At 48.5% G+C, this 14,814-nt stretch overlaps 1 protein-coding gene across 1 annotated transcript in view; it reads left to right on the forward strand.

Annotated features, from left to right (window-relative positions):
* ANTXR1 (ANTXR cell adhesion molecule 1) overlaps window positions 1–14,814 on the forward strand; it is a 73,697-nt gene that overhangs the window by 13,296 nt on the left and 45,587 nt on the right. The window contains exons 6-10 of the mRNA XM_057402538.1: window positions 1,443–1,522; window positions 2,086–2,154; window positions 3,963–4,043; window positions 8,014–8,074; window positions 10,251–10,349. Coding sequence (XP_057258521.1) covers window positions 1,443–1,522; window positions 2,086–2,154; window positions 3,963–4,043; window positions 8,014–8,074; window positions 10,251–10,349 — 390 coding nt within the window. The remainder of the gene's footprint in view (window positions 1–1,442; window positions 1,523–2,085; window positions 2,155–3,962; window positions 4,044–8,013; window positions 8,075–10,250; window positions 10,350–14,814) is intronic.

Genomic DNA, 14,814 nt, shown 5'->3' on the forward strand with positions numbered 1-14,814 from the left:
TTTGGGGAGATGCTGGCAGGTAAAAGTGGTTTTGTTATGAGCAGTTATGAAACCCAGTTTGAAGTGCAGACAACTGCAGAAAGGTTTGGTCTGTCCTTCCTTGCAATTAACAGAGAAAGCCTGAACTAGAGCTACAAAGGTTTCTTCTTGGAAAGCAAAAGGTAGGCAAGCAGATGGTTCAGTACAAAGCCAGTGCTAAGGGTTTTGCAGGGCCATTCAGGAATCAGATGCAGTAGAGACTAAGTCCACAGAGCTTTGGGACTCACCTGACTGCAGCAGGATGGAATAGGTAGCTCAAACAATTCGATTTGGGGTTGATAATGCTTTTAAATGCTGACGTATAGAGTACAAGTAAACAGATGGCCATTATATGCAAGAAGCAGTGGACAACTGGGTCCTCAAGGCTGAATGCTGGCCTGTGTATTTGTCCTTGCTTCACTCTAAGAAGTGTTTCTGTCACCTGCAGTGGGTCCAGAGGCTCCTGCAGTAGTCAGTGGATGGAGAAAGGCACCTCTGGACGCCATAAGTAGGCACAAGAAGTGCTTGATTTCCTGTTTCCTACAGAAAGAGCCTGACACTTGACCCTATGTGTTGCTCATTGCTTGTCAAGTGCTCAACTTCCCATTGCTTCATTACCACCTTATTTATCATTGGGGATTTCTAAGTAGCCCCAGGACAAGTAGGGATCAGATCTCTGCTCCCAGCTCCTTGTTGGGATGTTTCATCTCTTCAGCAACAGTTTGTAAAGGCACAGGAAAACCGCAGAGATGGTTTCAGGGGTGTAAAGGTTGATGACTTACACACCTGGATGCGTTCAGCCTTTACCTTTCCATGGCAGTGTTTGTGCAGAGGTACCTACAGAGCTCCCTCCGATCCGTAGCAGAGCTGTTGCCAGAAATGGGAACTGATTCTGGTGTAACCTAACACACCTTGAAAACCCCAAGCTGTAATCAGTGCAAAAGGGAGGCTGCAAGGTTTCGCTGCTGAAATCAGTTGCATAGGAGTGTTGAGGATTTTAAGCCATTTTCCCATTTATCTGTTAAAATCCCGAGTCAGCTTTTTATCACAAGCTGAAAAAAACATCATCTCTGGATTTATTGAATTGACAGCATCGATAAAATCAGGGAATAACTAGGAATAACTAGGAACGCTTTGCATTGGGGTTTGATGGCTGCAGTCTAATCTACTGGTCTGCAAGAGTGCAATAGTTATGAGGGTGTCAATTAAAACTCATTGGCACATCAAAGGAGGGCGGTATAAAACTGATACTGAAGGCAGGTGAGTGAAAGAGCATGCAGCAATTCATGGCTAGTAAGGACATGGGCTTGGTGGCCACTTGGTGGCCCTTTCAGTGCACTAGGAAGTCACTAGCAGGATGCTTTCTATGGTAGCGTAACAAATACTACTCAAACCCAAGGGGCTAAGGAAGTTTGTGTCTTTAGGTTACAGAACTGCAAGTGTCATCATTGCACTGACAGATGGAGAGCTCCATGAAGACCTGTTTTTCTACTCTGAGAGGGAGGTAAGTGTCTTACATGTTCTCAGCCAGAGCAATGTCTGGGCTTGCTGCTTGGAAGGCAGAAATGAAGGGAAACCTTTTCTCTAGTGCCACAACTTCACCTCGGTGCTCCTTAGATGGGAATGTTGCATTCGGTTTGGAGAGGAGCAGTCAGGGAGCAGAACGCAGATCCCGATCTTGGCTCTTACACTGGGAATTGCTTTAGTTCTTTGGGTTTAAGCTGCTCGGTGTAAAACTGGAATGATGCTTTTCTCATAGAGCACTTTGCTGTTGAACAACTTGAACTACTACGGTGTTCTGATGTAATGTGACTCGCTGCCATCGCTCCTGGGACTGGGGTTTTGGTGTAAGTGCCCCTGTTCTAATGAAATGTGATTAAACCACTTCATACTCATGCAGGCAAGGGCGTTCACAACAGTTGCTTTCTGAATGGTAAATGCACCTTCACCTGCCTAGCAATGAAATAGCCTAGCTTGCTCTTCTTTTCGCAACTACATGATGCAGACCTGTCAGAAACCTGCTCCCATCCCATTTGCATCCGGATCATCCTCCTTTCCTTGTTTCAGGCTAACCGCTCGCGCGACCTGGGAGCAACAGTGTATTGCGTCGGTGTGAAAGACTTCAATGAGACCCAGGTAAATGATGCCTCCTGTTCCCTGCAGAGCTGCGTGTTGAACACATCCAGTGCTCCTCAAATGGTCTCTTGGTCGGGTTGTTGGGTTTAAGCCCCTTTCTCTCTCTATATCCCTATGTGGAGGACTGTCCCTCTGCATGTCACTGTGACTCTTCCTAACAGTGAGAAAAGCAGAGGTAAAGACAATCAGAGAGCAGCAAATCAGCGTGGCTGCGGCTGTAGGCAGGAGGAGGTCGTGAGGACTGGTTTTTCCCCATCAACTTGAGATGTTGCCGTAGGACGCTTCAGTTCCAGTCCAGCTTTTCTTCCCTGGGAAAACTATGCTATAAAAAGCAAGCAGCTTTATTAGTGACATCAAGACTTTAGTGGTTTCCTATTTGGTAGCCTGACTTCTCAATTTACCGTATGAATGTTGGTGTGTCCATGAATTGTGTTCACACCAAGTGTAACGGTTGCCATTGTTTTTCTAGCTTGAGTGGGACACTTGTACAGCCCCTAAGTGCTGGAATAGTTCCGGAATAGAGCTCTTCCAGGCTCACAGCGGTTCAAGGAGGAGTCAAACCAAATCTGGTTTAGAACAACCTCCTTTGAATCAAAACCAGGGTAAGCCATAGAAAAGCAAAGAGGGAATAAAAAGGGCAAAGAGACTGGATCTGAAGAGCAGACCTCAAAGCCATTTTGGTGCTGAAGAAACCAACTGGAATTAGATGGCACTGTCTGAATTGCCCAAGAAGAAAGACTATGGGGAATGAGCTGAGGAACCTGCAAACATCCTGCTTTACAGAAGCTGCTGTATCCCAGCCACAGCAAAGCTGCAGGGGAAGGCTGCCTGGAGCATTCCTCTGGATGCAAAACCAGGAGCTGGCACTTTGGTGCTTTGCTTGAGAAGAGGGAGCCAGAGGGATTGATGGAGGAATGTGTGGCTGCCTCCCCTTTGCAGCGCACAGGAAACGCCAGGAGCCTGCTGGGTTGCTGTTACCTCTGCCATGGGAGAGAATTACTATAACAAACCCTGGCCTGGCAGGTCCAGACCTTGGTTCTGCTCCAGCAGATGCATGGAGACCTCATTACTTCTCTTTCTGCTTAACCCTTAGCATGCTGCTCACAAGTGAACCTGCATGTAGCTCTTCACTGCTAATGTCCTGGCTCTCCTCATCTTACCACCCCTTCCTTGTCGTGTAGGTTTCCAGATGCTCTTTTGCTACCTTCTTCCCTCCACTTGGAAAATACCTTCTGTTAGGTCCCTGCTCTCTTCTTCTTGGCTCTGATGGTTGCCCCTTGACAAACAGTCAAATCTGTCCTGGCAGGAAAGGTGAACCAGGCCTCTATCTCCAGATAGGGTATGGTTTGCATTAGTCTTCTCTTTATGGGAAAACACTGAGCCATTTTGCTCAGTTCCCTGGTTTAAATGGTGTGTGCTGAAGTGTTTGCTGCAGTAGTGGCCTGTCAGGTTGATGCTGGGGCTGTTCTGGTTGGGGAGTCACTGTGCTGGCTGGTGGCAGTCAGGTGGAAAAAGGTTTTGCACTAAAGACCATTAGGCTCTGGGTATTGGTAAAACCCACTTTGTTTGTCTTCAGAGCTAAGAGAAGCCTTTTCTGATGCCTGATACAGAGCTTTCTAAACTCAATCAGGCTAAAGAGAAGCTTTTCAATGCCTGACAAAGCTACAACACACCAGCACAGACACCTGGGGTATTTGGGGTTTTGCCTTGCCAGTGGCTGGGTCTGGAGAGGCCTCACTTTGCTGCCTGCTGGCTCATTCACCTCATTCTTTGCATTTCTCTTTGATTCCCTTTCCCCACCGTGTCAGCTGGCCAGAATTGCCGACAGCAGAGACCACGTCTTCCCAGTGAACGATGGCTTCGAAGCCCTTCAGGGCATCATAGACTCTGTAAGTATTTGAGCTCCTGTATCTGCATGTTAGTCTGGCTTGCATAGTTAAGGGTTTAGCTTTCCCATGTTCACAAGGACTTGCTGACTGCTAGTAAATCACTTACACATGCCAAAGAAACTCAGCTTTATCTGTGTTAATATTGCTGCTTCCAGGTCGAGTTTATCAATAGGTCCCAGTAAAGGGACCTCTGAGCCCAAATGTTATCTTTGTGGGCAGTAACTGACTGAATGGGCTTAGGCACAAGGGGACAGATCATCAAATAGCTGCACAGCCCAGGACAGCAGGGCTCTGTTAGAGCACCTTCTGTATGAAGGATGAGAGCACTCTTTGGTTTTCCTGCTCGGACAGCATCCTTCTGTCCTGATGGTTGTGCTGCATTGCTCATCTCCTGAGCCAAAATCCCCCAAACTCTGCTTTCTACTCTCAGCCTCCTGACAAATGGGTGTTAACGGCAGGGGGTTGGAACTAGGTGAGCTTTAAGATCACTTCCAACCCAACCCATTCTAGGATTCCATGATTGCCGCAAGCTGAAAACAACAGGAAGAACTGAAGTGATATTCTATGATTCTATGATTTATGAAATATTGCTTTGCCATGAAAACCAGATATGTATAATGGGATAACCTGTGAGCATTTGATAGATGAAGCATAAGAAACGTGGGGATGCTTTTCTGTGCTCATCCTGAGTGAGCTGCTCAGACCTGGTCACCATTCCCAGCCCTGCCAAGGCCACCACTGACCCATGGCACTGAGGATGTGTGAACACTTGCAGGGACGGTGACTCCAGCCCTGCCCTGGGCAGCCTGTTCCAATGCCTGAGCACCCTCTGGGGCAGGAATTGCTCCTCAGCTCCATCTAAACCTGCCCTGGGGCAGCTTGAGGCCGTTTCCTCTTGTCCCATCCCTTGCTCCTTGGGAGCAGAGCCCAGCCCCTCCTGGCTCCATCCTCCTGTCAGGCAGTTGGGAAAGTCAAGAGGAAGGGATGTGGGGTCTGGGCACCTGAAGAGCAAGTCACCAGCTCCAGCCTCTTCCCTTGGGTAGCTGCCTTACCCATCTCAAGCACAGGATGAACCCCAGGCTTAACCCTATATTGTTTCTCATTACTTTTAGCAGCTTATGATCGCGCCTTCTACTTCTTCCTTACCTTAAATGCATCTTTAAAAAGGACTTAAATAGATATATCTTGCTGAGCTCATGCAGATATCATTGGGCAGGAAACACTTCATAAACAATTCCTGTTTGTAACTGGTAAGAGCCATGGTTATGTAGTAATTAACCAGATGTGATAATGAGTACCCAGCCTCAGCCTGCAGGTCACTCACACTAACAGTGATGGGGCAGTGACCTTCTATTGAACTTCAGCATCCTGTCGGCTAACCAGAATTCCCAAATTTGGTGGAAAAAACCTTCACAAGAAATATGCAGCTGCTGTGTGAGCTTATTGTCTGCCTGCTTGTGGAGCAGAATTCCAGATGGGAGCTTCCAGCATCCAGGAGATGGGTTTGGGAATCTGAGCTCCTCACTAAGCATGCACTGCTCAGGACAGTGGGATGCTTCCTCACCATGGGTGATGCCTTTCTTGCCTGGGTGCCAAAGCAAGCTGCAGTTACTTCCTGAGTGAATCAGAGCTGTTGTGGCTCTCCCTATGGAAGTGAGGATATGGAGTCTGCTCTCCCTTGTGTCCCCTTGGAGTAGTGCTCAGCTGAGGGACTGCATCCCCACTCCTGCATGTCATTTCCCTTTCCTGGGGAGCCAGGCTATAGTGAATGAAGTGCATCTTTAGCCCACACAAGGCTGTGTAGCCCCTAGGAAACAGGAGAAGGGATGAAATCCTCCTTGCTGAATGCATTGAAGTCCTTTCTGAATGTGTTTGTGATGAGGAAGAGACATGAAGGAATTCTTGTGCAATAACCACCGTTGCCTGATTTTCACCTTAGGGTGGGTGCTCCAATGGTTGGAGCATTGGAAGCTTATTCTAAAGCAAAGTACATATTGCAGTGAGCACTGTAAAAAGCTTTTTTTTAGTCTTGGAAATGGATTGGGTTGGGCTGGAAGGGAGCTCTGCACCATCATAGCCACCTGCTATTGCACCCTGTGTCCAAGCTGACTTACAACATATGTGTGTGCAAAGGGTTGAATGCAAGCCATGAATTCCAAGCTCAACCATGTCAGGTTTTGCTTGATTGTTCAAAGAATGGATGTATTGATGGTATTTTTCATGCATTTGTTCTCATTTGTCTGCTTCTCTTCCATTTCATTGTGACATGAAGGAGAAGAAATCATTATTAACATGTTTGCGGGTGCTGAGGAAGAGGGGAAGGGAATCTAAGGGAGAATTGGGGGAAATGTGAAAAGCTTCTCTTCTTAAAGGAGATGTTTTTCAGTGGAGTGGAAAAATGCTGGAAAAACCTCAACTCTTGGTTGTGCTCGTTAGTCCTGGCACTTTGGTTGAAAACTGCTGGTATTTCAGAGGAGCAGAACCTGGAATGAGCAAGGGCAGGGGGTGGCAGAGGACTGACGGGAGATGGAGGGATGGGTAACTACGGATGGGTACTTCGGAAGTGTTCTTACAGCCCTCTTTATTCTTCTGCCTTTCAAATTCTTCTGGTGCTTTTCAGCTCTGGTCTCAACTGTTGACTTTCTCTCTTTTTCCACTTGACAGTTCCTGTATAACCTTGTTCCTGCAAATCCTCCCTCCTCGCTTGTTCGGCTGCCAGCAGCTCCAGCAGCCCTGCTTCCTTCAGTCCCTTGGTACTCCTTCCATCTCTCCCCACCCTGCTTCTGAGTAAATCAAACCCTTGTTTAAAAGTAGAAAATAACTAAATCACGGCTCTGTCTGCACCGCCTGCTATCAGGTATTTGAGTCTGATTGATTCAAGAGCTGTGATTGCGGAGAAATCAGAGATTATCTTTTCCTCACTGAACTGATGCTGTTGGTTGCTGCTCGTTCCTTACAGATGTTTCAATTTAAAGTTGGGAAAATACTTTCGGTGTTGGATTTGAGTCATGATGCTTGGCTGACATTTACTTGCCTCTTGGAGCTGACCTAAATCTTGCTTAGCATTGCCTCGTCTGGGGGCTGCTCAGCCCAGCACTGAACATCACAGCTCTTGGTTGCTGCTCTCACAGGGGTTTATAGACACTGGCACCAGTTTGCTGAGTGGGAACAGTGAAGAGCTGGACTTGGTGTTCAGTGCAGGGGAAAGGCTGCTGCATACAAACAGCTTGAGCCATTCTAGCACCATGTGGGAATAGAGAGTACCCAGCTCCAGAGTGCCTGCAAGCACCATGCCAGGCCTGATGCTGAAGTACTTGTGTAAATCACTGTCGACATGTGACATGGTTAAGAGCAGTGCCAACCCTACCATGACATACAGCTCAATATGAGTTTGGCTTTAGCGAAGAGCATTTGTCCATACACCTTGATTTGAAATCTTTGAGGATGCACTCGGGTATGCTCTCATAGGTCAGGTTAACACCTGATGAAGTTGGAGCCCCTACACTGAGGTGTGGGAAGTGGCTATGCAGCTATTCATAGGATGTTTGAATGCAAACAGCTCAGCTTAAACTTGTGCTGTTTTATTTGGAGTTCTGGGCTCCAGAATCATTTAGGAGAGGGAGGTGTGACTGCAAAGGTAGGGCAATGGCACTGCCTCACTAACCCTTCAGTGCGCACTTGACTTGCTGAGGATCATAGTCTGCAGAGTAGCTCGTACCACAGACAAACACCAATATGTACTGGGATCCTGGAGAGCATCTGCTGCCTTCCTCCATAGCAGGAGCTTGCTGTGGAAGAGCAATGACACGTGGCTGGTGGGTTAAAGTGCCACTAAGGTGGCATAATTGTGGCACGAATGCAAAGTGCAATGTCGAGTTAAGCATTTGCATGAGAACAAGCGCTCACGCTTTGCTGTGTGCTGCTATAGAACAAGTCCAAGAGACTTCCTGACATGTTGCCTGTTTTTTAGATCCTGAAGAAATCCTGTATAGAAATCCTGGCAGCAGAACCTTCCAGTATATGTGCAGGGGGTAAGTATCTGCTGAGCCCTAGTGGTCATGTTGCCTAAAACACACTTTGGGTCTATAGAATCATAGAATAGTTCAGGTTGGAAGGGACCTTAAGATCATCCAGTTCCAACACCCCTGCACTGGGCAGGGACACCTCACACTAAACCATGGCACCCAAGGCTCTGTCCAACCTGGCCTTGAGCACTGCCAGGGATGGAGCATTCACAACCTCCCTGGGCAACCCATTCCAGTGCCTCAGCACCCTCACAGGAAAGAATTTCCTCCTTAGATCCAATCTGAACTTCCCCAGTTTCAGTTTTAACCCATTACTCCTTGTCCTATCACTACAGTCCCTATGAAGAGTCCCTCCCCAGCATCCTTGTAGCCCCCTTCAGACACTGGAAGCTGCTCTGAGGTCTCCACGCAGCTTCTCTTCTCCAGGCTGAACAGCCCCAGTGTTCTCAGCCTCTCTTCATATGGGAGCTGCTCCAGCCCCTGATCATCCTCTTGGCCTCCTCTGGACTTGTTCCAACAGCTCCATGTCCTTTTCACGTTGAGGACACCAGAACTGCAAACAATACTCCATCTCCGATCGCTGGCGAGTGCAAAAGGAACCCATCAACCGGTGCTAAATCTGCTGCTTCTCTTGGTGCAAAGGCTTGAATTTGACAGTTTTGCTCAGTGTGTTTCAGGCAAACCAGTCTGTCTCGTTCAGCCCGTGCTGCATCTGCTCCTTTCAGTCTCAAGCAGAGACAGGATCCCCGTGGTTAATCAGACATCCCCGACGCTCTGCTTTTCCACTGGGCTTGAGCTCATTCCCCAGCAGTTGAGGCTCCTGTGATTTCTCTTAGGCATTCATCAGCCCCCACACTCCAGAACAGAGCTTGTCTCCCCCGTCCTTCCCAAGTGCTCTCACACAATGGGCCTGTGAGGCAGCAGCAGCTTCCCTGGCTGGGAGTGCTGGGATGATTTGCAACTTGGCTGTAAAGGAGTGGGACCTGGAGGGGATCCCAGATTCCAGAGCAGAGCTGCTTTTCTTGACAAGTACAGTGTGCGAGTCCTTCGGGGAGATGAAAGATGCTGGGGGTTGTGAAGTGCAAAGGGAAAGCTTTGAGTCTGCAGAAACTCGGTTCCTTCTTGCTCCTGGGAACCATCAAACCAAGGGCAGTGTTGGATGCACTGTGGTCGCTCCTGCGTTGTCTCGGGAGGCGAAACGTTGTGTGTTCAAGCCACAGCCACCAGCCAAACATCAGTGGGGATTATCGGAGTGCCTCTCCAAGATGGTAATTCCCACAACAGGAATTGAGGGGGCTGCTTCCTTCGCTGGGTTTGTAGTCCTCGTGTCCAGAACTTGTCTGGGTCCGTGGCCCTGCTTCAACATCTGAAAGCGATGCTTCCTTGCGAGGCAGTCGTACTGCTGGTGGTGGCAGGAAGCTTGTAAAGCTTCCCCAGTGTTAGGTTCAAGGAGCTGGGATAACAAGGGATAGGAGGGCGCTGTCAGACTTGTGAGGAGGTGATCTCATTGCTCAGGGATGCTTGCTCCAGAAAGGACCGCGCAGTTCAGTGCTCAGGTGTAGGGGACCATCCTTGATGCCTTCTGCATTAGACCTTGTGGAGCGGATATGGAGAAGCAGCAAAGAGGAAGACTTGGGGAAATGCCCACACTCCGGTTTGTCCAGGCGCCAGGAAGCTGATGGAATGAAATCCCCTGTAACTGCATGGAAACGAGCCCCATCAAGGACTCCTGGTCATGGTACAGGCTCACAGGGCAGGATGCGGCCAAACTCATGGCAACTGCTACAAGACTGAGTTACCCAAAGCTGCCCTTGAACCTCTCCAGATGATCTGTCACTGGGAGATGGTTTTCCTTTCCGTGGAAAGATACTTTTACCTTTCTTCACCCAAACCTTCCTGCTATTTAAAATGCCAGCCTGGGGAGGGGGAAGCTCAGTGTCGCTGAAGCTCAATGTTCTCAGTTCAAATGCTTGTGTTGTGTGTTATTGCCTGTTGCTAAAGGTTGAGTTTGGGCAGGGAGGGAGTGGAAGGTCCATTCTTTACTATGTTTAAACTTAAAACTTATTAAACTGCATATTTCAGCTGAGGAGACCAAGTGAAAACTGGTGACGTAGACACCTTGTCTAGATGACCACTCTTTGCCTCTCCATGGATCGATAACGCACTGTCTCTCTTGCTCCAGAGTCGTTCCAGGTGGTTGTGAGAGGGAACGGATTTCGACATGCCCGCAACGTTGACAGGGTGCTCTGCAGCTTCAGGATCAACGACACCCTTACCCTCAGTGAGTGCTTTGGATCTGTGGTTTGTCTGATCCTGCGCTTGGAAAACGTGCTGGATCTTCAAGTGTGTTGGCTGTGAAGGGAGCAATTGTATGGGATGAGGAGCTATGGTGGTGGTGTGTGCTGTGACTGACAGCAAGGATGTGACTAGGTGAGCTTGAGCAGCGGAGGGGACAGGTACAGAAGATGAGAAACTTGCCTGTAAAGAGCATCTCTGTGTGTCCTGTTGGGTTAAGTATGAAGTGAGGTCAGGTCTGTTGGGTTGGAGCAGCTCTGCTCTGGAGCCAGGCTGAGAGAGCTGGGCTGGGTCAGCCTGGACAAGAGAAGGCTCTCGAAGATGTTAGAGCAGCTCCAGTGCCTAAAGGGGCTGCAGGAAACCTGGAGAGGGGCTTGGGACAAGGGATGGAGGGACAGGCAAAGGGGAATGGCTTTAACCTGCCAGAGGGGAGACTGAGATGAGCTTTAATGTTCCTTCCAACCCAAACCATTCCATGATTCAATGGTTACCTATATTTGGTGGTATTTAGCAGGTCTGCTCATGCAGCTTAATTAAACACTGCTGCTGGAAGCTACAGTGGAGCAGTGGTTAAGGAACTGATGTGCTTCTGTGGAGGCAGCTTGGAAAGAAGTTTCCTCTACAGAGGAACCAAAGTAAGAGAAGCAAATTAGACCCCGAGTGTCTGGTCCCTCTGTGAGATGTATGAGATCCATTTAGCTGGAAGAACTCACAACCCTGTTGCTCTCATCTGGCACGTTTGCAAACCCACACAGGAAACCAGATAGCATAACTCATAGCTAACACCACCGTGACAGCAGAATTCAGCTTGTCTAACACAATCTATTCTGAAGCTGCCTGATCACTTTGGAGGTGGAGCTGATGCTTCAGTATGAAATAGATGCATGAAGTAGTTAAAGCGTGGAAGTCAAATGGCTCAATGTTGGACTTTTCATGCTTCGAGCATCTGTAACTTGCTCTTTGGAGCAGGCAGCAGTTTGCTAAGGCTGTTTGTCCTATGAGGAATGTCACTGAGCATTCAGGGCAGGTATAGGACAGTGAGTGTGTGTGGTTTGTCCTGAACAGCTCTGTCACTGTTACAGTGGCCTCCTCTGCACTGGTTTGGCTCTGGAATTGCCAATGGTGATGTCCCTAAGCAGGAAGCCTGGCTGCCTGTGGCTTGTGTTTGCTCCATAACATCAGACCCGAACCTGACACGTGGCCAGAGCTCCCTCAGTCTGGATCATGGCCACATTGAGGTGTTGAACCAGAGTTCAACAGTGTTTGGATCACAGGCGTTATAACGTCTCCCGTCGGAAACCTGCCCTCCTCTCTCCACCTGGAAGGAAGGTTCCAATGGGAATGGAATTGCTGTTTGGATATTTAGGAGTTGCTTTTTGTCTGAAGTCTGAAGCCACATGGAGCAAACCCTACCGCTCCTGCTTCCCAGATGGGAGAGCTGAAGGTAGCCGCTCCAAGTGAGCTGCCTGAAGACACTTCTTCCTTCATTTCTGCCTCCGTATCCACCCAATAATTGTCCTTATTATGGCCCCCTATGCACTGAGCCTGAATGGAAGGTGGAAGTACCTCCTCCTCCTGCTTTGTGAGGTAGGGAGGTGATGCTGGTCTCTTCCTCCATTTCTCTCCTATGTAAACTCGGTTCAACACTTGATTTCCTGATCCACTTTCTCCTCAAGAGAAGACTTCTTGCTCCCTTGTCACTGGTGTGACAGGTTCTTCTGCTTCCTGAGGCTAAAAGATGCTCTTGCATCCCAATTCCTCCTCAGCTCCGCTTCCTCCGAGCTGGCTGGCTCTGCAGCAAGCCTTTCATTCCTGGAAACATCCAGAGTTAGGAATGTCATCCATCAGCTTTCCACTCAGTCTATGGAGACACAAAAGCATCCAGTGCTGCCAATGGGAGGAGCTGTTTGCGAGGGTTACCTCACTCCCAAACACTGTGACCTGGTGGTGGTGAGGAGGAAGACTCTTTCCTTGCTTTGTGTATGCTGCTGTTGCTTGTCTGGCTGTGATTTATTCTGCTGTCTCTCCCCATCGTTTCATAGTAGTTTTGGGGAAGGATCAGCTTCTTTTAGTGCAACCCATGGGTGCTTTTTAGTTGAAGCTGTCTTCCTGTATCCACAAAATGACTGTGGAAAGCAAGGAGATGGGCCAAATGTTTCCTGCCCTCTGACCTGGTGCATCCATTGCGTCCTGCACTGATGCATCAAAGTGAGCTCATTCTCCTTGGCGCTGATCCGTTTTGCTCAGCTCCAGGTTGATCCCTAGGCAGTGACCTGGAAGCAGGAGGCCACAAACTGAGTTTCGGAGTCCAAACCATTCCCTGGTTGAGGGAACTCGACAGTTGCTCAGCAAAGCCAAGTCTCTCCGGGTGGGAACAGCTCTCTTCAGTTGCTCTGTGTGAGAACGTGTCTTTGCTGCACAGGAGCCCACAGATCCATCCTGGGCTCTCTGTTTGCACTGGAGCTGCGAGCAGCTTACCCTAAGAGTTAACTGAACAAGAGCTTAGTGCAAACCATGTGGGGTTTGGCTTGCTCAGCTGGTTTTGTTTGCTTGGAACCTCTCAGCCGCTGATTGTATCAGGGAGGGAGTTATTGTTAAAGATAACACTGAGCCAACAGATCCCGAAGCCTTCAGTTATCCCAGATGAGATGTCAACCAACACAGCAAGGACTTGCTGAGGTCAAGGGCATGAGCTAATAGGGTTTTATTGGGGTTATTGGCAGGCAGAAGTGGCAGGTGAAGAAGAGAGCATCACTCATAACGCTATGGGGTAAAACAGCTGTAGAAGCCATGAAGAGCACTTGGCTGAGCGGAGCTGTAACCAGATGCATGTTCAAGAGCAGCGTGTTTCTGCCAGCACAGGACCTGGGAGAATTGCTTTCAGGCTGCACAGAGTTAAAAGTAATTACCCAGAGCAGTGACTTACGGTGCTCAAATGGCTTTGTCTGCTCAGGCTGAGCAGGAGCCAGCAGGGATAGTTCTGGGCATGGAGATGAGCTCTGCCCTGTGCTAAAGCCGAAGGGTTGGTGGGGATCAGCTCCACTGCAGAGTGGAGGGGAAATGGGGCAAAGACAGTGAAAGAAGGACCCCCAAAATGGCATCCCAAAACTGACCCGCAAATGCCTTGTGTTTTCAAAGCCTTGCTCCGTTCTCCCTGCCTTTTTCCTGGCAGCACAGCACTTCCCTGGTGATACCTTTTTCACTGTCTCACAGCCTGCTCACTCGTCGCACAGGAATGGTTTACTCTGCAGTCCCACTCTTTAATCCCCCATTGATCGCATCACTTTAACCCTTCCCTCAATCTTTTCCTTTCTTATGGTAGCTTTGCCCTCTTTCCCCTATGGTACTAGAGGATGTCCGTCACTGCATACAAGCCCCATCAGGTGTTCTGAGGAGGACTGTGGCCTTTATGAAGGACACAATGAATGCTTCTGTTTCTCCTAGGTGAAAACATACGCCAAGGTGAGCTTGGCATCATGTTTTGAAGGGTGGCCCAAGTCATTGCTTGACAGAGAATATGAGCACAGACGAAACAGTCATGCTTCCCTCAAATGACCATCAAGAATTTGCAGGTTAAAGAGCTTTTAAAGCAGGATTCCTATTGAACCCATCAGAGAAAGAGAATCCTTTCATATCCATCCTCTCCATCCGGAGACTGTTATGAATGCGATATCATTGCTCTTCCCCCCCATCCCCTAACTCTGCTCTCAATGGCTTTGGCATTCAAAGCTCATGTGTGCCTACACAAAGCAGAGCAATTACAACATGATCTCAATGTGGTTTTCATTACAGCATTAACAAAACATCTCTTCTTTACGTGTCAGTCTTGCAGTTGCTTTAGCTCAGAGAGTGATCCAGTGTCTTCCTACGTTCCTATCTCCCCACAAAATGGTTTGAAATGAAAACTTTGCTTGCAGAGCTGTCATAAGGAGTGGCGAGGATGAACAGAGATTGGGCTTTGGTGGCTGGTGAAGAGGATTATAGAGGTATATTTTGTCTCATCTTGGGTGACAGAAGCATTTGGGCTCTATGATTCGATGATACTGAGCGTGTACTGGTCTGATGGAGCAGAGCCTTCTCCCCTGCAGAAGACATCCTGAGAGCATTGCCTGAGATATACTTTAGTTGAATTGAAATCATAAAGAGAGGGATAACAGAAGGAAGTTGTTAGCCTGAGAGATGGGAAGTTTGGCAAATGGCTTTTGCATCCTCTTTGGGACTAAACTATTGCTGATATGGTGGGTTCGACAACCAGCACTGTGAGAAGACTCTGTGTCCCCCTGTAAGGATCTTTACAGTCAGTTCTCAGTGTGCCACGTTGTTCTGGGGTGGACCAGTAACCAAAGAAAAGGCTGTTAAATAGCTTGGTTATATGGCCAAAAGAAAGTCCTGCTGGCCTGGTCACCTTCTTTGGGGTGTTGTATCTCTCCTTCATTGGGGTTTGTTCTTCT

Source organism: Pezoporus wallicus, unplaced genomic scaffold, assembly GCF_028554395.1.
Source record: "Pezoporus wallicus isolate ANWC-B61680 ecotype Strahan unplaced genomic scaffold, APGP_CSIRO_Pwel_v1 contig_2348, whole genome shotgun sequence".
Classification (NCBI taxonomy): Eukaryota; Metazoa; Chordata; class Aves; order Psittaciformes; family Psittacidae; genus Pezoporus; species Pezoporus wallicus.